The sequence below is a fragment of the Petaurus breviceps genome, unplaced genomic scaffold, assembly GCF_028583685.1.
Source record: "Petaurus breviceps papuanus isolate PSGF00001 unplaced genomic scaffold, PetGlider_PUasm1.0 216, whole genome shotgun sequence".
Taxonomy (NCBI): domain Eukaryota; kingdom Metazoa; phylum Chordata; class Mammalia; order Diprotodontia; family Petauridae; genus Petaurus; species Petaurus breviceps.
The window spans coordinates 130871-154824 of record NW_027185867.1 but is presented as its reverse complement, the minus strand read 5'-3'; the positions used below and the strand labels follow the sequence as shown (position 1 = coordinate 154824).

General features: G+C 36.1%; 1 protein-coding gene across 7 annotated transcripts in view; it reads left to right on the top strand.

The window, feature by feature from the left end:
* The window catches only part of PPHLN1 (periphilin 1), a 189065-nt gene that overhangs the window by 116708 nt on the left and 48403 nt on the right, over positions 1-23954 (top strand). For 5 of the 7 annotated variants that reach the window (XM_069094198.1, XM_069094194.1, XM_069094199.1 and 2 more), the window contains 3 exons: positions 1628-1839; positions 18069-18125; positions 21163-21245. In XM_069094198.1, coding sequence (XP_068950299.1) covers positions 1628-1839; positions 18069-18125; positions 21163-21245 — 352 coding nt within the window. The remainder of the gene's footprint in view (positions 1-1627; positions 1840-18068; positions 18126-21162; positions 21246-23954) is intronic. The other 2 variants (XM_069094200.1, XM_069094196.1) reach the window with 1 other exon arrangement.

Below are 23954 nucleotides of genomic sequence, written 5' to 3'. Positions count from 1 at the left end.
TTCCTCTAGGGATCCTAAGCCTTTACTGTAGAGGGTTTTGTCTTGGGGCAATAGTTAGTATGTTTTCATGGTCAGAATGGGGGGTGGGTGTTGGAGTAGGCGGGGTTCGCTCTGCCATCCTGGTCTTTGGTGGTCCTGATAGGGGCTTTTAAAAAAATTTCTGTGCTATGAAGTGGTAGTCCTAGGAATATTTGCTGTCCCGGACAGGGGCCCCTGCATTTAGTTCTTACCTTGGTCTTTCCAGTCCCAGCCATTTTTGATAGGCCTTGTGGTTGGTTGGATGACTTGATTTTGATCATGAGTCTTCTGGGCCTGCCTCTGCGGGCCGCGCCTTCCGGGCCTGCTTCCTTGTCTGCCTCTCTCCATGGTATCTTTTAATGGGATTTAGTTTCTTTATTTGTCTCTTTTTTAGATCTGTTTTTGCTTTTGCTTTGTCTAAAATTTCAACTGCTACCCTTTTTTTTGGAGGGGCAGTTGATGATTTGCCCAATGTCACATGGCTGGTTTTTGTGTTAAGAGTCTGAGGCCAGATTTTAACTCAGGTCCTCTTGACTCCAGGGCTGGTGGTCTATTCAGTCCACCCCCAGTGGCCCCCACTATAGCCTTTATTCTGTATGTATCTTTCTGTTTCAGATCCCACTATTGTAGGATTCTGGTTTTTAATCCACTCTACTATCTACTTCTGTTTTATGGCAGAGTTCATCCCATTAGCATTCACAGTCATGATTTCTAATTGTTTCTTTTTCTCCATTCTATTTCCTGCAGTTATGCTTTTCTTTCTCCTTTCTTCCTTTCCCTCCTCACCAGTGTTTTGCTTCTGAGCACTGCCTTCTTCTATCGGACCCCCTTACTCTTTTTTCCCCTTACCCTACTACTTTTCCCCTCTCTTCTGTCCACCCCTCTTCCTTTTTTTTTTTTCTCTTTCCCCTTCTACTTCCTATTGGGTATGATAGTTTTCTATACCAAACTGAGTATGTATGTTATTCCCTCTGAATAAAATTCAATGAGTATAAGGTTCAGACATTGCTCACCCCCCTGCCTTCTTTCCCTCTACTCTTAATAGGTCTATGTTCCTCTTCATGTGATGTCATTTACCCTTTTCTGCCTCCTTTCTTCTCATGGTACAATCCTTCCCCTCCCCCCCCATTAATAAATCAATTAACTATTTTTAATATCACATCAAAGTCTGCAAAAATCCTATAGACTCAAAGAACTCATTTCCTTTGTGTCTTAGGGCAAATACTTTAAATTCCTAGTTATCATTTACCTCATCTATAATATGCAAAAAGTTGGATTAGATGGCCTGTAAGTTAAATCTGTAATCTAGATCTGTAGTCTTCTAACCTTTTTGTATTTCTTCTGTTAGATTCTATAATATTTGTTTAGAATATAATTGTTATCTTTTCAAGATTTGTTCATTCCAAACTGTGAAGCAGTAGTGATAAATGCTATAACATTTTCCAATCTCATGACTGGATTTTATGGGGGCACCAAAACTTACATGAAAGTGAACTAATAGGCCTCATAACTGTTATATAAAGTGCTACTTATAAAATAATATTGTCACTTTTATTTTGGTTTGTGTTTTTTAAAAAGTTTAGTGATTTTTATCTTATTTTCTCCAAAGGGACACTAGAGACGGCTTTCGAAGAAAAGGTTTCTACTCTTCCCATTATGTGAGAGAACGATCTCCTCATAAAAGGGACAATCCATTCTTCCGGGAATCTCCTGTAAATCGAAAAGATTCTCCACACAGCAGATCTGGCTCCAGTGTCAGCAGCAGAAGTTACTCTCCAGAACGCAGTAAAGCTTATTCTTTTCACCAGTCTCAGCATAGAAGTATGTGTTTAGGTTTTTGTGTTTATTTTTCTCCCAAACATATCATACTGTGTGTCTTTAGCATGGTCTTCCCAATGTCAAAGTGGTATACCATTTATTTTTATGTTCTTCCCTAATCCTCTCACATTGAAAAATTTTAGTGTCTCTTTATTTTCTGTCATTTCCCAGTAAAGCAAGAAAACTGATATGTTTTTTCCAGTTATTTCTCTATTATTAATGTTACAATCACTTGTTATTGATCATTTATATTGACTTTCAACTGCTTAAAAAAACAGCAACTCTAATTTAATTTGTGGGTATGTGACATTATAAGAATTTTTGATACTTAAAGTGGTTAAGTGAATACTCTCAGGAGTGATATATGGGCATCTTCTGTGATTCTCGTGTGTGTTTAAGTTGTTCCTTTTCATTCCTTTTTTATTTTTTTCTTCTTTTTGTTCTCAGTTCACTGTGTGAACCAAAGAATTAATGTTTTGTTTTAAACATCTTTTTTTGCTGGCTGAGGATGATCAGGAAAGACAGCCTCAAATTTCCCTGTATGCCTTCTGCTCAGTTGATCTATTCATTGTTTCATCCATCTAACACATATTTATGGAGTGGAGTGCTTCCTGTATGAATATTTTTTTTTCTAAGGAGCAGTGAGGAACATAGAGGTATAATGTGGTATTATTCTTTGAGTCACTAGAGGTGGGTGTGGTGGCATATACTTTCAGTCTCAATTCCTGGAGATTGAAGCTGGCAGATCTCTTTAATTCAGGAGTTCTGAGTCGCAAGGGACTTTGTGATCAGGTGTCTGCACTCAGCTCAGATTTTAATATCTTGAACCCTGAGAACCAGCCCATGTCAGAATCTGAGCAGATTCATGCTTATGAATAGCCCTCTTGAAATAATCTCTGTATTTCCAGACTGGGCTAGTAAGATATGGAGGAGAAGAAGGTTGGCCGGGAGGGGAAAAGATAGAGACTGATTCTTAATGATTTGTGTTGCGTTAGATAATTTAAAAGATGAGTTTATAGTCTGATGTTTTCAAAGCCTTTCTTTCCAAATTGATGTTTCCAATACTTGAATCTTGAGGTATCCATATATCTTGGAATACAAAAATATAACATGGTAATGATTTGGACTGGCAGAAGAAGTTAAAAAAAAAGCCCACCCCTTAGCTCTACTAGAAGTCTTAGTGATACTCAGTATAAAAACTACTACCTCCTTTTTTCTGACAGTGAAGAAAACATAGCTGTTTATAGTATGCTTAAAATCATAGCAAATTATGATGCTATAAAGTAACTTATGGTAGTATATATAAAGGTTAAACTTGTTTTCTCTTTTCATATAAATCATGACAATCAATTGCCAAAGAGATTAGATTTTCATTTATTTTCATTCTACATGACATATTCAGTGACCACAAACCCCAGTACTCCTTGGAAATAAACATGGAGAAAGCAAAAACAAAATATTGCCTTTTTAGGAGCTTTAATACTGTTCTTTATCTATTTTCCTTGAAACATATTAAGGAACTTAAAAGTAAATTGAGTAAATTGAAAGTGATTAAATGGAAATTTAAATATGTATTTTGTCATTTTAAATTAATTTTCTATTAATTATCTCCTAGATCTATTTTTCATAAATAATTCTCATTGGTTCTCTTTCTTATATTAGAAAAATTATTTTTAGGTTCTCGTAATGTAGCTGGGTTCTTAACTATAGCACATATGTGTATATATATATTATTACATATATTATATGTATGTTATATATGTGTATATGTGTAAATATGGAATTAGCCAATTTTCTTTTATCATATAATATTAAATGATAGCATTTTATCATAAAGTAGCAAAAAAAGATATTGGAGGTCTATTTTCAACGGTCAGTGAGAAAGGGCAAAAGCAAGACAAAAAGCATTTATAAAGATGCACTGTGCCTAGTTCTGGGGATACAAATGCAATCAGAAAGAACAACAATCTCTTGTCCTTAAGAAACTTGCATTTTAAGAAGGGAATATAAAACAAAATAGGGAGCTGAAGTTAAGAAAGTTTGGGGAGGCATATTCATAGGAGTGCTGTGTTGAAATATGGAAAGTTACCAGGAAAGAGGATGATAATGAAGGTTGACTGACTTGAGCTCCTTCCCAAAATGGAGGCCTCAGGAGGAACTCACCAAAGGGAGAAGGGATCTAATTACCACCATTAATTATCACCAAGTTTATCCATTAAAGTACATTGGAAGGATTAAAAGTAAAAATAGTTATATGTTACTGTTATATTTGATTTTTAAATTCAGTACATACATAGATGGCCTAAATTTGCTACCAGCTTTTTCTGATCGTGTTTTTCATTTGAAAAAGATTATCAAAGTGATTCCAATCATCTGATCATTTAAAATGTGTTTTATATTTCTATTAATGCAGTGAACTTATTAAAATGCTTTACGTTACACAGTAAACTACATCTTGAAGTCTGTGCTGTCAGAGCCCAAACTGTCATGTTCTGTTACACTAGAGAGGCTTTCAGTATTGGCAGTAGACTGTGTTTTTCATTGGAAATTTATACCAACTAAGGTCAGAAACTCCTGTCACCAGAGATTGGGATGATTAGATTATTTCCATAGGAACACTCAGCTGAGAATCTCAATTGAGATTCAACACATATGTGTTAATTCATCACTGTTCCGGTAACTGAGAACACAGCTTTACTTGTAAAGATCTAGTGTAGTATTGTGATAGGGGGTAGCATTTTCTTGATGCCACTTCCTTTGGCTCCAGATTCTTTGATACGATTTCTGGGTTGAGAGACATGAAAATTCCCAGTCATTTGTAGTCTGGACCTGTCAGACTTGTTGGGTACCTGACACCATGAAAGTTGATGAAGACTCACTGACCAAATGGATTTATAGATGGAGATGATAAGGGAGACCATATCCAGAGAAGCTTAGTGCCACTGTATCCTTATTGTTAAATTGCACAGTGACTTTTGAGTGCCATCATCAAACTGAACTAAGAAGATATTGTTGTTAGATCCTCATCTACAACAAATACTTAGCTCCTTGTAGCAGTATGTATATTAAATATAATAGAGGAAATTTTAATTTTCTTCTTCTTTAAGACTTTTGAAACTTGAACCATTGAGAAAATTTAAGGATTCAAATGATGTGCCAAATTCTTAGAAAAATAAGTTTAAATCTCCATAGATCAGAGACCTTATTTTTATAGGCATGCCCTTATAATTTTTCCCACTAGAATTTAAAAAAATAAATGCAATTTGAGGTTCTAGAACCTCTCTTACTAATTATATAGCAATTATGAAAAAAAATTATGCCTCTCAATTTCAACCAACTTATCCTTTACTAGATAAGAACATCCTTCCATATCTTCTTTTTTTTTTTTTAGGATGTTTTAGATGTTTAAAAAAAATTGTTCCATTTTATGTTCATTTTTGAAAAATTTTACTTCTTTTTAAATATCCTTCCTAGTCTTATTTTCTTTCTATTAATTTTTATTTGCTTTTTTTGGAGGGCAATTGGGGTTAAGTGACTTGCCTAGGTTCACACAGCTAGTTTTTTGGTGTTAAGTGTCTGAGGTGGGATTTGAACTCAGGTCTTCCTGACTCCAGGGCCAGTGCTCTATTCACTGCGCCACCTAGCTGCCCTATAAAAATAAAAAAAATTAGCATCTCTTATATTTTCATTAAGTTCATTTGTTGATATATCACTACCCCATTCTCTAATAAGCCATCCTTTGCAAGTGTTTAAATGAAAGAGAAAAATTGCAGTATAATTAAACTAATTAACATATTGATTAAATGTGATAGTATGTGCAATATTTTACACCTTTAGTCAGTCTAATATCTACAAAGAGAGAAAGAAGGTACATTTACTTAGGTCATTATAATTACATAGTGTTGAATCAGTTTTGGGAGTTGATTTTGTTAAAAATCATTATATATATTTTTACCTGATCCTGTTCACTGTATCTCTTGTAAATCTTCTTATGCTTCTCTGGATCTTTTATATTCATTGTTTTTTGACTAAGTATTGTATTATATTCATATAATTTTTTAGCCTTTCTCTCATCTGTTGGCCTCTACCTTGTTTCCAAGCTTTTTCAATAGACCAGGAAGTGCTGCTATAGATAGTTTAGGGCATAATCTTCTGGTTTTATTTTCTAATCTTATAAGTATTACATTTTCCCTTACTAGTCATCAGACAGGACCAGCATAGTTCATGCTGTAAATTATAATCCTTAAATTACAATTTGTTTCATAGTCTCCTACAGTTATATAGACCTAGCCAGAATAGACTTGGTCCACAAGCTTTTATCAACTGTGGACCCCAGAGACTTTTATTTTGGTCATACATAAAAATAATCAGGTATTTTTATCTTAGAATTATTTAATTTTCTTTTTGCTCACAGTTTTACTGCCTAATATAAATACTTATATTCACTCTGTTTCTGAACCTTTCTCCTTCCCTTTACTTATTTTCTCCTTTATATCCACAGTGTACTTTTTTGATGCCTCATTATAAGATAGAAGTTACCTGTGGTTTTGAAGACTATGTCATTTGGGTGTGAATTCTGAAAGGTTATTGAATGGTAGTAAAGCTTTGATTGCAGATTCCATGATATGCTATGTCTTGCCAAGATGGCTATCTGAATGGAAACAGACCATCCAGCTCTTAGATACTTTGCACCACAAATTCTTGAAGTTCACATCAGACAAAATAATAATCGAGAAATTTAATGAGAAACTAATATAAGTGACTTCTTTCACTCCCGACCTGAACAAAAAATCATCCAGAGTCCCACACGCAGTACAAAAGAGTCCCCTTCAGCAAAGCTTGTGCCAGCATGACCAGAGGAATGTGTACCCTGAAAAGGTTTGTTTTGGAAGCAGCAAGAATGAAGAACTCTCCTCAGAAAGTCACAGGGTCATCAGAAAGCCCCAGATTGAAAATCATCAGTAGTTTGGGGAATAGCAATGGGCAGTACAGTGTCAAGCAGCATGGTGTTGCCAAGACAACTTGAATGTAAGAGCTCTGAGATCCCTACTTCTTTGAGATGCCAGAGAGGGCCCTGAAGATCAAGAAAGCTGAAAAATTGAAGATTCAGGGGAGCCTAACCACACAGAATGTAGAGGTCAGTAGAAACATCCCAGAGACTTCAGGGTGAGACCAAGCAGGGCTGATCACTCTATCCCAGCATTCAGGAATGTAATTGAGCCTGTCCCTGGGACAAAGCCCCACTGTGTTGACTAAGACTGGACAGACACATGAATAAGACAAAGAAAATTAATTTTGTATCTCTAAAGATTGCCCTTCCCCCTAAAGGAGAGTAACATAAAAAACAGTTACAAGCTGAGAATTGAAGAGAAAAAATGGATTTTCCACAAAGATAGCATCAATACCTAGAAGAAATGAAGCCAGAATAAATGAAATAAGACTTTTGAGGAAAAAATTGGAATGAGAATAAGTAACTCAGAATAAAAAGTGGTAGGCTTTACCCCAAAATTGTACTCTGAAAAGTAGAATTGACAAAGCAGAAACCATGGAGTAGCTAAATGGCACAGTGGGTATTGAGTATGGGACTTATGGTCAGGAAGACCTCAGTTCATATTTTGCCTCAGACACTTATTTTGGCAACCTCATTCAGCCTCAGTTTTCCTCATCAGTAATATGGGGATAGTAATAGTACTTCACAAGATTGTTTTACAGATCAAATGAGATAACATATAAAGTGCTTCAAAAACTGTTAAGCACTATATAAACTATTATACATTGTTAATTAGCTATTATTAGTATTAACTATCATTATTAAGAAATATCAGAACAAAATAAAAACTTTAAAAAATTGAAGAAAGTAGAATAGAATATATATATATATATATATAACAACTCAGTTGACAAAGGTTGAAGAGAGAGAATTTGAGAATCTGGAGGCCCTGAAAATCATAATTTGGGGGGGGGAAAGTCTGTACACAATCCAGAGCTCTCATGTTAATGTAAAAAAATAATATAGATATTCAGAAAGAAGTTAGATATTAAAGAACTATGGCCAGTATCCCATAAGACTTAGCGGCTGTGATGATGATGATGATGATGATGATGATGATGATGATGATAGTAGCACATATATGGTGTTTTAACATCTGCAAAGCAACTCTAGGAGATAACTGCTTTTATGATCCCCATTTGAGGATTTTGAGGAAATTGAGGTACATAATAATTAAATGACTTGATTACACAATTGAACAAGTGTTTGTAGCTAGATTTGATTCAAATCTTGTGACTCAAGGTGTGTTTCCCATTGACCATTGCACCACCTATCTACCTAATGATATCTTGGAATGTAGTATGTGAAAAGATAAAGGACAGAGGCTTAAAACTCAGGATAATTTACCCTGTATAGTTGAATATAATCTTACAAAGGAAAAAATGAGCCTTTAATATACTACAGGATTTTTTAGTATTTTTGATGAAAGACTGAAGATAAGTAGGATCTTTGACATATAAATACAAGAGTCTGGAGAGACCTAGAAAGGTAAATTTATTTGATCAATTAAAAAGAAGCATATATTGATGTAGTGTTAACATTGAATACGTTTGTGATTCTTAACTTGGAGTCCATAAATTTATTTTCATTTTTTTGATAATTATATATCATTACAACTTGTCTTCTCCATATTCATATATATTTTATGCTTTCAAAAACTTTTTCTGAGAAAGGGTCCATAGACTTTACCAGACTGCCAGAGGAGTTCAGTATGTGCGCATGTGCACACGCATCCACATGCACAGACACACACACATCCATCATGAGAAAAAGCATCTCTTAAGAAGGAAAATAAGAAATGTAGTAGTCCTGGATGACTGAGTGGGAAGATTACTAATGTTCTGAGAGTTTTAAAAGGGCTATTTGTCATGATTGAAATGTTTTGAGAAGAGTATACAAACATAGAGGGAGTGAAAGGGGAAGTGGGCATTTGAGAAACATAATTATTATCTAAAATGAATAAATAAGGACGGTTGAATATACTCACAATAAGTTTGGTGTAAAAATTCATCAAAATCAGCAGATAAGCAAATGGGAATGGGGTGTACAGATGGATATGAGGGAGAATAATACTGGGAAAGGAATGGTCACAAATAGAACAGACTTTTTAATCCTAAAAAGTGGAAGTGATGAAGGTTGGCTATTAGGTTCAGCAGGAACTCTGATCTTTATCTAAGACCAGAATCTGCAATTCAGTCTGGAAAGAATTCATTAGGCCCAGGCTAACTTGGATTCAGAGTTGTAAAAGTTTATTATATGCCTTACAGCAGGCAAGGATCCTTAGGGGACCTGCAACCTTAAAGGGATAGAATTAAGATTTATATAGAATCATCCATAGTAGAACCCATGCCATTTATGCTAACTAGGTGATTAAGGGTGGGATTAGGGAGGAGTTAAGGTGGGGACAGTGTTTGAAGGAACATGCATCTTTAATGTAACTGCACAGGCGTATTGCCCATGATTCACCAGGAAAAAGCCCAAGGTGGGGCTTACCTGGAGGTGTGGTTTTAGGCTTGAAATGTCACTAAATCGGCTAGCAGTCAAGGGCTGATGGAGAAGTGCCCAGTCTGCCACCCATTAGTGTCATGTTTGACAAGATTAATGTCCAGGAACCAAGGTTAACTGAGACTCAGTGGATAATAGGCTAAGGAGTTAACCCGGAGATAGGGTCCTGAAGGACTCATTGAGGCAGCCAAGGAGTCAACCTAGAGATAGGGCACCGAAGGATTCATGGGGGCAGCGGGCCACTATACAAGGGGGAGATAATAGTTGCCTAAGCTGGAATGTTTATGGATACTTTTGTGAAGGATTCATAGGAATAGTTTGTTATTGTTCCAAGCTGAGATAGTTGTTGCTGGGCAGAATTATTGCTCTAAATCTAGGGGCGGGGGGAGAAGGGGCAGAGTTAATGCTCTGAGACTGGGGGCGGAGATGGAGTGTGATTTTACAAACTGGTTTTACAGACTGATGTTACAAAGTTTTACAAATTGAATTTACAAATATAGATCCCAAGCACCCCACCAATACTGATATTACAAACATAGATTCCAAGCACCCCATCAGAAGGAGGTGAGGAAGGGAAGAGAAACAGAGATCTGTGATCCTAAGACCCTAGGGCTTCTTTATATTGACTCTTAAGGTAGTTAGGTAATGCCTAAACAAATTATGGATAAATGTAAGGGAACATTATTGTGTCATGAGAAATGATTGAAGAGATAATTTCAGATAATCCTTGGCAATGTGAACAGATGCAGAGTGAAATGAGAAGAATCAACAGAATAATTTACATAAGGATATCAACATTGTAAAGAGTGACAACTTTAAAAGATTTAAGAACTCAGATCAATGCAGTGTGTGTCTTGAGAAAACTGTTACCACTTCCTAACAAAGAAGTGGTGGACACGGGGGCCGAGTCAAAATAGCAGAGTAGAAGCAGGATCTCCACACGGCTCTGGCTTCCACCTTCCCCAATTCATGTAAAAGGGGACTCTGAACAAACTTTGGAGCTATAGAACCCACAAAATGACACAGAGAAGTTAACTTCCCTCTGAGAACAGCCCGGCAGACTGACAGGAATCGGCCAGTACACCCCGAGCCCTGCTCCACACCAAGGTTTTACCCCCAACCTGCCGCTGGCTGGAGGGACTCCAGATCACCAGCAACTGTGGCGATCCAGAATTATAAACACATAGATGCTAAGGACAAAGTGAAAGGTCAGTGCACTTTGGACTTTGGGACCCAGTAGTTGGGAGTGCGTCTGCCTCTTCCTCCTAGGGTGAGGAGCCCCGGCCATGTAGTTGCCCCCACGTGACAGCTTCAGCTCCTGGCCTGCAGAGTGTAGGGGGATGAGTCTGAGGGGTAATCGCTCTTGCTTTAACCTGCTTGGATCTGGATTGCAGTTTAGGGTGGAGGTCCTGGGGTGTGTGTCCAGCCTGCGAAAGCATGTGGAGGCTTCCAAGAGGGCACCCAACTAATACCTCCGGCAGCTAACAAAACCCCAGGGTTTGGTACGAAGCTCCCTCCTCTGGTAGCAGAGTCCTACTGTGGCAAAAAGCCCAAAAGTCAAATAATTGAGTGGCAGCATGACCAGGCAAAGGAAACAAAGAAAACAGGAGAACCCAACATTAGATTCCTATTTTGGGGACAAAAAGTATCAAAGCATGGAACAGGAGGAAGACAGTAAAGTCAGAACTCTTGCACCAAAAGCTTCAAAGGAAAATACCAGCTGGTTACAGGTCATAGAGGACCTTAAGAAGCAGATAAGAGAAGTGGAGGAAAAATTGGCACGAGAAATGAGAATGATGCAAGAAAATTATGAAATGAGAATCAGCAGCCTGACTGAGGAAAATAATACCTTAACAAATGGACTAACTCAAATGGCAAAAGAGACTCAAAAAGGCAATGAGGAGAAAAATGCCTTAAAAAGCCAAATTTGCTGGATAGAAAAAGTCTCAAAAGCTCAATGAGGAGAATCATTCTTTCAGAATTAGATTGGAGCAAATAGAAGCTAACGACTGTATGAGAAATCAAGATGCTGTTACAGATCCAAACAAATGAAAGAATAGAAGGCAATGTGAAATATCTTATGGGAAAACCCACTGACCTGGAAAATAGATCCAGGAGAGATAATTTAAAAATTATTGGACTACCTGAAAGGCATGATCAAAGAAAAAACCTAGAAATCATCCTCCAAGAAATTCTCAAGGAAAACTGCCCTGATGTTTTAGAACCAGAGGGCAAAATAGAGGTTGAAAGAATCCACCGATCACCTCCTGAAAAAATCCCAAAAAGAAAACTCCTAGGAATATTATACCCAGGTTCTGAAATTCCCAGATCAAGGAGAGAATATTATAAGCAACCAGGAAGAAACAATTTGAATATTGTGGAAACACAAACAGGATAACCCAGGATCTGGCAGCTTCCACATTGGGATCGAAGGGCTTGTAATGTGATATTCTGGAAGTCAAAGGAGCTGGGATTAAAACCAAGAATCACCTACCCAGTAAAACTGAGTATCATGTTTCAGGGAAAATTATGGTCACTCAGTGGAATAGAGGACTTTCAAGCATTCTTGATGAAAAAACCAGAGTTGAATAGAAAATTTGACATTCAGATACAAGAAGCAAGAGAACCATGAGAAGGTAAACAGGGAAAAGAAATCATAAGGAACTTATCAAAGTGGAACTATTAACATTCCTACATGGAAAAACAATAATCGTAACTGATGAAACTTTTCTCAGTATGAAAATAGTTGAAGGGAATCGAAATATATATATGTGTGTGTGTGAGTGTGTGTGTGTGTATGAGGGTATATGGGCATATGAACACATATGTGAATGTGTGTACATATGTTTACAGGTATACATAGATAGAGGGCACAGGACCAATTTAATAGGAAGGGATGATGCTTAGAAGGTGAAATTAAGAGGTGAGAGAGGAATATAAATGGGAGGAGGTGGGGAGAGACAGAATGGGTTAAACTATCTCATAGAAGAGGGTAGGGAAAGTGGTTACAATGGAGGGGAAGATTTGGAAGGCAAAAGGGAATGGGTCAATCTTATTCTCATTGAATTTGCCTTGGGGAGGGAATGAAATACACACTAATTAGGGTATCTCCCCCTCCAGGAGAGTAAGGGGGAAGGAGATGAGAGGGGGGATGATAGAAGGAAGGGCAGGCTTGGGGAGAGGGAATTTGGAAGCACCCACTTTTGAAAAGGGACAGGATCAAAGTAGAGAATAGAACAAGTGAGAAGTGGGATAGGAGGGAGGCAAATATAGTCAGTCTTTTACAATATATCTATTATGTCAACATTTTGCATTAGGTACATATATACAGCCTATACTGAACTGCTTATCTTCCCAGTAAGGGCGGGTGACAAGGGAGGAAGGGAATGAATCTGGAATTCAAAGTTTTAAAATCAAATGTTTAAAAATATATATATATATATACTATTGTTTATACTATTTCACACGTAATTGGGAAATAAGATATACAGGCACTGGGGCATAGAGATCCACCATGCCGTACTGGAAAAGTCGAAACGGGTATGGGAGAAAATATGGAAGAGAGCTGATTGGAGGAGGGGATATCCTGTGGATTGCTATTTTGGGGCGGTGGGTAGGGGAAAAATGGAGAGAAAATTTGTAACTCAAAATCTGGCGGAAATGAATGATGTAAATCAGAAGTTATTAAAGCATTTGAGAAGTGAAAAAAAGTGGTGGATACAAGCAGAGGCTTATATTTTTGGACATGGTCACTATGTAGATTTTCTTTGCTTGATGATGCTTATTTTTTACAATTGTCTTGTTTTACCTCTCTTTTTAAAGTGTGTCTTTGATTTTTTTGGAGATTAGGAGCTTAGCAGAAGTGATGCTGGGGGAAAAAAAGCTATCCATTGTAATATTTTTAAAAATTGCTAGAAAAGAAAAGGAACCATAGATAAGCAGAGCAATTTTGAAAGTAACATGTGGAATTTATTAAATCCATTAAAAAAAAAAAGCAAGCAGTTCAAAACTGAGATTTGTGGTTTCACTTAGAATTTTTTTTGTATGTTCTGCTTTGTATACAGAAGTATGTGAATGTATGTGTTTTGTTTTTTAAAAAATAGGGCCTATAGGGATTGTGAAAAAGTTATGATTATATGACTTTGGAGAGGCAAATAAAGGAATTGCCAAGTTAATTTTCATTCTATAGTAAAGGCTACCCCTCCTCTTCGAACACAGGTTGACTATGGCACATGTATTCCATTTTCAAGCTACTTGGTGGGTGTCTCTTCTTGAAACTTGATCAAAATGCCTGGCTGATGTGTTTATCTTTTACTTATCAGCCAGATGACAAAATTAACTCAAAATATAAACAATTATTGAAATTTTTATGGTAAAACTACATAGTAATAGAGCATTTTCACCATCCTCCCTCAGTTGTACCTCACAGCATTGAGTATGAACACAGAGGTCACAAGTAGAGAGGTGTTCCTCTGGGGAAGATATGTGGAGAGGTATGCACATAGAGGGAACATGTGTGCTGATGGCTCAAGTAAAGAGGTAAAACTCATGCCTCCAGTGCTGCAATTGGTATCTTTACTCTGAAGTGATCTTGATACTGTTGCATCTGCTGTACCCTGCTATGATGAATAAGAGCAATATATAGCTGAATGCTGTCCTTGGAGTGAAGTAGACTGGGCTTTGAATTTTACTGCAGAGAATTCTTAGATGTATAGCCCTAGGTGAGTTATTTAGTCTTTCTCATTTGTAAAATGAGGAGGTTAGACTCATTGGCTTTTGATGTCCCTTTTGTAAGTGGCAGATTTTGTAATCAGTTGTAGAAGAAAAAATAGAAAAGTTAACACATACTTTAATACTATGATTTAAGTGCTAAGATAAGTAACATTGGCAGTAATAAAAAACATCCAGGAAAACCTGGTTTCAAGAATAATGGACAAAGGAACCCAAAAGTTTGTAATACATAGGAAAACCTCATGAATATGTTTCCTGAATATGCCTGTCTTCTGGAACAGTCATATTACACTGTATATGGGAATCTTAATAACATTTAGAAATGAAATTGATTATATTTTAATAGAAAGTGTCTGGTTACCAAGGAGAGTTCTTTTTGAACCAGCTATTTATGTACTTTCAACTTTATATTATATTATATATATATTATACACATATATATCCTAGAATAAAGATCAAAATGAGAAAATATAGTACCCAGTTGAGGCCACTCCATATTCACTTATTCAAAACAAGTTTGCTAATGCTAACAATTGGAAATGGATGAAAGAGTGAATTTCATTACTGTTACCATTTTTAAGGATATTGATCTATATTAATCATTTACTAAAATGAGGAAATTAAAAGAACCTAGAAACCACCCCAACCAGTTATCTCTTGATTCAATGGAAATTGCATTGTATTTAGAATCAGAGAATCTGATATTAAAATCCTGCCTCTCAATACCTCTAATGTTGGGTCAGTTGCCAGTATTGGGTCTCTGTCCTAGTTTGTTCCTCTGCAAAATGAACACATTTGACTAGATGGCCTTTTAAGTTATTTTCCTTCCCTAAATCTATAATCATATGATCAGAAAATTCAAGTGGATTTAAAAAAAGTGAATGGACAACCCCTAAAGTTGATCCATGTGTATCTGATAAACTCTCTGTGAGAAGAGTGGGCTAGATGGCTTTTAGGAAAATGCATAGTACTTTTAGTGACCTGAAACATCTCTCTGAAACAAAGTCTTTTATTTTCAACATCAATAAACTCCATATGAAGTGTGATGGCTGTGTGTCTTGGTATACCACACATGAAGTCTCAAAGGAGTGCATGTTGCAAGTCAAGAAAAGGACAATGTTATTGAGCACATGTATGATAGGAAAAGAACTGGAACAGGTTGTATCAACAAAACAATTATCAGACATTTTGAGTGTTACCCATGAAATATTTTTTTAAAAGTTACTGGAAGGCTTCTAGCAGTTGGATAGATTCTTCATGAATTATCTCTGGGAAAACATGGATAGAAATAACAGAGAATATAGAGATGAAAATGCATTGCAGTTAGTAAAAGTCGTTCTTCCCTTTACCAAGGCCAGCCCACATGACCTTATCACTGTATTCTTCTTTCATCCATCATCCATCCTCATTCTTATTTTATCTTTCTCTGTCTCAAGAGAAGAAATCGTAATTAGCTATAGCCATATTAAAAGAAAAATGAAATGCATATGAAGGCAACTCTGAGGTATCAACTCATATCCAGTTAGCTGGGCAAAACTGACAAAAATGGGAAATGACAAATTAATAGAGGACCTGTGGAAAAAACAGGCAAATTGATGTCACACTGACTTCATTGCTCTTGCTTATATGTGGCACTCCATCTTCTAACTCCATACTTTTTCATTTGTTGCCCCCAATCCCGAGAGTGTTCTTCCTTCTCTGTTCAAATGTCACCTTCTGTGAAAAGCCTTTCCAAGTTCTTCTTAATGCCTTTCCTCTGAGATTACCTATTTATATCTTGTACATACAAATAGGATGTGTGCTTTTTAATTATTAGAATTGTTGTCGCCTTTCTTTGTATCCACATACTTAGCATTTATTGTGCTTAATAAATGCTTGATGACTTAACTGATATTGGTGGAGCTCTAAATTGATCCAGCCATTCTTAGAAGAAACTTTGAACTATGCACAAAAAGATAATAAATTATGCATACCCTTTGACTTAGTAATACCACTACTCGGCTTACACCTCAAAGAAATCAAAAGAAGAGGAAGTGGTCCTATATATATACAAAAATATTTTATAGCTTCTCTTTTTGAAGTGGCAAACAACTGGAAACTGAGGGGCATGCCCTTCTACAATTTTTTATTAAACAAAAATTTATTAAGTGCCTGTTAAGGTCACTAACTGTGCTAAGTTCTGGGTATACAAAGAAAGGCAAAGACCAGACCCTCCTCAAGCAGTTCACAATCTATTGGAGGGGAGGATGTGTGAACAACAATTTACATTCAAGACATGATCAGTTTTATTGCTTGGAATTCCAAGCTGCTTCCAAGGCTCATTTTAAGTGCATATCTTTTAAGATACCCCTCCTGATTTCCTCAGTTGTTAATGTGAACCATCCCCTTACCCACAGTATATTTTTTAGTAAATGTCATACCCCTTTAGTAGAATGCAGGCTTCTTGGGATCAAGGTGCATTTCACTTTTGTATTTTTATCCCCAGGGCCTTCATAGGTTCTTTTTTTTTTTCTAAGCAATTGGGGTTAAGTAACTTGCTCAAGGTTACACGGCCAGTTATATTTTGTGTGGGTGCTAAGTATCTGACACCGGATCCGATCCCAGGTCTCCCGACTCCAGGGCCGGCGCTCTTACTCGCTGCACCACCTGGCCACCCCCATTGTAGTTTCTGACACCGAAGATGTATTTTTATTTTCTTTTTAATTGAGGCAAATTGAATTTAGACTGTGTGAAGGGGAGTAATGTGTGTGGTTTTTTTTTTTTGTTTGTTTTTTTTCATTTTAGAAGGGGGAAGGCAGGGCAATTGAGATTAAGTGACTTGCCCAACGTCTCACGGCTAGTTTTGTGTTTAGTGTCTGGAAGGAGAGTAATGTAAAACAGAGTAGGAAAAGTATATTGAAGTCAGATTGTAGATGATCTTAAAATAGCTGGCTAAGAAATTGGTAATTTGTTTTGTTGACCATTGAATGTTTTTTTTTATCAACAAAGGAGCAACATGAACCTAAGAATCCGAAAAATTATTTGGGCATCTTTGTGTAGGATAGTTTGGAGAGGAGGTGAATTAGAGAAAAAGTCTTCGGGTGAGAGACTAGTCTAGCCTAGAAGTGATAAGTACCTCAACTGGAGAAAGCAATGTGAATAGAGAAGAGGGAACAGCTTTGGGAGAGATTTTAAAGGTAGAAATTACAAAATCAGTTGATTTAGATGAAGAGGTGAAAAAAATAGAAAGAATCATATGATTCCAAGGTTTTGAGTCTAGATAGGTTGTGAATATAATAATCATTGCATTTGAAGTACCACCAGAAATAGACATATAGAAAGAGACTTGGGTTCAGAGACAAATGTCAGATAGATAGATGTGAGGTACCAACAGCATAAGTAGGTAGAAATATCCAAGAGACAATTTATGTAGTATTAGTACTTGAAAGTATTCATTTATTCATTCACTCATTCATTTGCTCACCATACATTAATTGAGAGCCTACTATGTTAAGATATGCCAAGTACTATAAGGTGTACAAATATGACTAAGACAAAATTCTTGATCTCAGAGAAGTGCTTTATCCTGTTATATTCATTATTAATTACCTTCTGTCTTTACTTTTGGGATAAATATATTCCTTTCCTGGCTGTAGTTATCCTTTATAATTATTTGTGCCACCACTACAGTACACCATTGTGTATTGTATATTAGTGAACCCAAGCTTGTTGCTGGTTTAGGACTGAAGCATTTCATCACGTACATAGTTGTGTATAGCTTAGTTAATCAGTTAGTTAATCAGTTCAGCGTTGAGTATTTGGGGGGATATAAGGGCAGTCATCTGCAAACATACGTGCTGTAAAGTTCTTACTACTTTGATCCTTGCTGCTTGTCTTGGGCTTTTTGCCTTTTCTGAGAGCACAGAGAGGTGCTGGTGTTAACTCCTACCTGCCCACCTTTCTCCAGAGTCCGTGCGTGCTGGTGCCTGCTACAAACAGCAAAATGAAGGAGAGCCAGGAAGAGGTGAGTGTTGAAGCTGAATTCTCATTTGGGATTGGCATGGGAGGGACATGCTAGTTGTTGTGGAGAGGGTGGGGGGTAGGGTATTTGGTGTATTCTATCTTTAGCCTGCACAATGGAAGGATCAGACTAGGGCTTGAAAATATATGTACAATCACACGTAAGTACATACACATATATACACACAAACACATACATATTTGCACAGACACACACATATCAGCATAGTATAGTCGATAGAGAGCAAGATTTGAATTCAGGATGACTTGAATTCAGTTCCTGCCTCTGATGTATTCTGGCTGTGTGGCCCTAGTTAAGTCATTTAACTTCTCAGTGCCTGAAACAGATTTCTGAAATGATAAGTTGTAGTACATTTACCCATTTCCATTGGTTAGAGGCAGTTTCCCTTACAACAATGAAATCACAGGGTCTTTCTGTCTGCTTGTCTCCACACCTAGTTGATATAATTGGGGGAGTGGGTGGAAGTGGAGATTAGAAGTTGGAGATCTACTTAAATCTTTCTAATATGGCTCCAGTCTTTTCTCCACCCATTCTTCTTGCATGGAGAAATGGGAAGATTGAAGTATGCATTATGGCTATATTAGAAGAATCATGAGCCAATAGAAATGGATAGCACTTATGCCAGAGGATTTCATCCCTTCTTTTTTTTTCCTGCTTGTGTGCTTTCCCCACTGCCTCTCTTCTTTCTCCAGCTTCCTCTTCCACAAAATGAATTATTTTTGCTCAGTGTCTCTTGTTGGATTACCTTATTGCCCTAGATAGTCACTGCAGTAAAAATCTTTTTGAAAAAAAAAAAAAGCAGTATCATATAACTGCCTGAAAAACAAGAGTCACTGGTCATCCTACCCATTTCAGGAACAAGTTTTATACTTTATATGCATCAGGAGAAGAACAAATTGACTTATGTTGTTATATGAGAGCAGTTGAAAATAGAGAAGCTTTAAACTTATATAAATTAACTAACTTAAGCTTCATCATAATACCTGATAGTAAAATTAGGATTCTATTTTGCTATATCCAAAGAGGTCTACTATCCTCTTAATACAAATAAATGCAATTCTTTGGTGGGTTAATAAAGTGCAGCAGTCTATGGAACAATTATTCCATGTAAAATTAGTTTCACTTATCCATTTGGGAATTGAGTGTTAGCCCTCATTGCTATCACCTCTTTCCCCTAATCCTTCTGACCCTGAACCCCATGAAGAGATTTATTGACTGAAAAGGATACAAAAATCACTTCATAAAACTTTAAGTGTTTGGAGGAGTAGAGAGGGTTGTTATTATTAAATAATTGCTTGTATGTCAATTATTTCTACTTACACCATTATTTTCTTATATTGTAAATTCCTAAAGGGCAAGAGCAGTACTTGTTCAGTTTGTTTTATTCAAAGTTCAAGGTAGTGCCACATGTAGGTGGGTACTATATTTGTGCCTCTTATAAATTACTGGATTATTAAAATTGGACATTGTAGTAGGAGATTGTCAGGAGTTGCTAAGACTAGAAGAGAGCTCATCCATGTCTATACAGAGAATATCATAGTAGCCTTTGTACTTTTAGGTTTAGGGCTGATTTTGTTCTTGGAAGTCAGTCATTCATTCTTTATTCCTACTTTATCAGAAGTGGTGCAAAAGTTTCTTGTCTGAAGTAGGTTTTGCCTCAGTATCAAGGTTCTCATGTTTCTGATGTGATGTATCTATTTCTTACTGCTAGCTTTAGTACTGCCCTGTGTTGAATTTCAGCTTCTGAATGATTTCCAACTGTTTAATGATTACCAAGCTTTGTCCTATGGGCCATTCTGGGCCTTCAGCTTCTCTCTGATTTACGGTGCCCTTTCCCTTCTCTGGCATACCTCTCTCTGTTTTCATCTTTAAGCTGATGTACAATTTCTAAGAATATAATCATATGTTATTTGGACTTTTAGTTTACTTGGCTTTGTCTAAGTTTGTCTTATCCACCACTGCCCATGACCACCATGCTTTAGCCCTTTCTTTTCATCACCAGCCAAATAGTTGTTTTGGTTCATTTTGATTTTTGCATATGAAATTGGACCAAGTGATTTATTCTTTATTTATAAAGCATAGTATAATAATTATTATTATAATAGTCGATATTTCCTAGTAATTTAAAATTGCAAACCACTTAATAAGCATTAATTAATTTGCCTTTAGTATGAATTTAGTTAGGTTTTATAATTACTAATCACTCAAGTTTACCATTCATTGTACAAGTTGCATTCATTTAAGCATTTTGTTGTATATAACCTACTATGATAATTATATTGTTTTTAAAATGTTTTGCTAAAATTTAAAAATGTGTTTTGCTGAAATGTTCAAATAACTTTACACATTTTGTGCTCAAGTAACTAAAATTAAGGCTCACTGGCTTCAAAAAACAATTAAATTGTTTTGAATTGCACTTTGCTGATTTGTATTTTGCTTTATTATTGTAAAAATTTGAGATCGAGGCACCATTGCTAAATTATTCTATTGCCTTTATTATTATTATTTTTTAGCACTGTTGCTTAACTAATAGTGATGGTCACTATAGTCATTGCCTTTGTTAATTTTGGTGCTACATAATGAATGTCTATTTTAAAAGTTGACATTTTGGTATGTGATGCACCTATATATGGGAAGTACTCCTGACTACTGCAGCTCTTACTCTACTCTTTCTCCCTTGGTGACTCTCATGGCTACATTTTGGGTAACAGCTAGTGAAAATGGCAGGCACTTCTAGTTTCTTCAGACTTTTGAATAGTACTTAGCAAGGTCAACTCTCCTAGTTAATATCAACTTGATTTGATATTATTACATAATAATAAATATTATTAATTAATTAATAATTAATAAACTGTGTAAAAGTGATGACCTGAAACTTTACTTTTACCTTAAGGAATCTGAGATTCCTTTTTGAAAAATCCAAAATGATGTGGAAAAGGATGAAATCTAAAAAAAAAATAGTAACTACAGCATTTTAAAAGTGTATTTCCACTAATCCTTTAAAAAAATTTTTTTAAAGGTAAAGAGAGACCTTCTGTCCAGCCTTTGAAAACATCAAGAGATACTTCTCCCTCCAGTTCCACAGCAGCTCCCTCATCAAAGGTTTGTTTTGCTTCTTTAGATAAAGAAAAATGATCACTTGAATGATATCAGTTAACCAGAATTAATTAAGAACTTGCCATTTACAGTGCCAGGTATGCTTCCTACAATAAGCCTTTTTATCCTTACTTAAGAACTAGTATACTGTTAGGGGGATAATTTGTCTTGAATTTTAGACATATGAATTTTAGTTACCATAGTTTGAAATTTAGTGTTTCCAATCATCTTTCAGCAATTTGAAAGCATGAGGTATACCTTTTACATCTGTGACTAAAGCTTTGAATTTTTAACCAAACAAGCAAGAGAGGCAACTTAGAAGGATAAACTAGATCATTTCTATTACATAAAACTGATAATATTTTTGTAAGAATGAAATTAATTCAACTAAGATAAGAAGGGAAGCAGTCAACTGGGGAAATCTTGGTATAAAATATTTCTAACAAGGGTCTGTTCTGATAAAGATATATAGAAAACTTAATTTTATTTTATAATACCTTAAGCCATGCCTCAGTAGATAAGTGGTCAAAGGATATGAACAAACAGTTCTCAAAAGAAGAATTATAAGACATTAAGAACCATTTTTTTTAATTCTCAAAATCACTAAGAAGAGAAAAGCAATTCTGAGTTTTTACCTCACTTCTAGCAAACTGACAAAGATATTAAGTTGAAGAGGCTGTGAAAAGATAGGCACACTAATGTTATAGTTACCATTTTTAAAAAAATGAATAATGAGGAAGAAGCAATAAAAACAAAATGAAAAAGAGGGAGCAAGTAGTTTGCTTCAGTCTGCATTCAGACTCAGTAATTCTTTCTCTGGATGTTGATAGCTTTTTCCATCATGAGCTCTTTGGAGTTGTCTTATAACATTGCATTGCTGAGGGGAGCCTAGTCTATCAAAGTCAGTCATCACACACACAGTGTCTGTAATTGTATACAATGTTATCCTGGTTCTGCTCCCCTCACTCAGTGTCAGTTTATATAAGTCTCTCCAGGTTATTATGAACTATGTCTGCTCCTAATTTCTTATAGCACAATAGTATTCTCTTGCATTCATATACCACAACTTGTTCAGCCATTCCCCAATTGATAGGCATCCCCTTGATTTCCAATTCTTTGTCACCAGAAAAAGACCTGCTATAAATATTTTTGTATATATGGGTTGTTTTCCCACTGGTATCATCTCTTTGGGATACAGCCCTAGAAGTGGTATTGCTGGGTTAAAGGGTATGCACATTTTTATGTCCTTTGGTCATAGTTCCAGATTGCTCTCCAGAATGGTTGGATCAGTTCACAACTCCACCAACAGTGCCTTAGTGTTCCAATTTTCCCACATCTTCTCCAGCAATTACCATTTTTCTGTTTTGTCATGTTAGCCAATCTGACAGATGGAAATGTGGTACCTAAGAGTTGTTTTGATTTGCCTTTCTCTAATCAATAGTGATTTAGAGCATTTTTTTCATAAGCTTATAGATATCTTTAATTTCTTCTTCTGACAACTGCCTGTTCATATTCTTTGATCATTTATCAATTGAGGATTGACTTGTATTTTTATAAATTTGACTCAATTCTCTGTATATTTTAGAAATGAGACCTTTATTAGAGACACTGGTTGTCAAAGTTCTTTCCCAATTTTCTGGTTCCCTCTCAATCTTGGTTACATTGGCTTTGTTTGTACAAAAACTTTTCAATTTAATGTAATCAAAATTATCCATTTTGCATTTCATAATGTTCTCTCTCTCTCATTTGGTCATAAATTCTTCCCTTCTCCATAAATCTGACAGGTAAACTATTATTTGTTTATAATTTCATTATTGTTAAGTGTTCCTATCACTGCTAGGCTATAAAGTTTCAGTGCCTTGAAAATTATCACTGGAGTGACAACAATTCGATAACATCTTACTTTAGCCAAAAAAATTCATCCCATGATGGCCTACCTTCCAGTGAGCCTTTTGGAAATTTAGCTAAACTGTTTCTTGGACAGTAGACACAGTCTACTTTTTGTCTTCCACACTTCTGTCTTGGTAGTACCTGCTAGGGCTGCATTCTGCTAACTTAGCCTTTTGAGAAACCAGGGTCACTTACTGAGCCTTTTGCGTTCCCTGCCTCCATTCATGGCATTCATTGGGTGCTTTACAATGTAAGTACTTGTTATAGGTTTAATTCAAGTTCAATTTGTAGTTTGATTAGAGAGAGAATCTGGAGCTATATTAAGATTCATTCAAATTCATGCAAATTTGGTGGGACTTAACGAACATTAAATACAAATTCCTGTTCTTTTGCCTCAGCATAGTGTGCAGGTGATCCTGGGAACTTGAAGACTATGCTAATTAAGTTTTTATCATACTGGAAAGGTGTTGAGTATTAGTCTACAATAATTTTTATACAATAACATTTATAATGCTTATGTGTCAGACACTGTGTTAACCACTTTACAATTTATTATCTCATTTGATCCTCACAAACACTCTGGGAGGTAGATACTATTATGAAGAAACTAATACAAACAAAGGTTAAGTGACTTGCCTAGAGTTATGCAGCTAATAAGTGTGTGAGACTGGATTTGAACTGAGACCTTCCTGATTCTGGGCCTGGCCCCTCTTGTACTACCTAATCACTTCCAGAAACTGACTGTCCTTTTTCCTTCCCTTCCCTTCCCTTCCCTTCCCTTCTCTTCATTTCCCTTCCCTTCCCTTCCCTTCCCTTCCCTTCCCT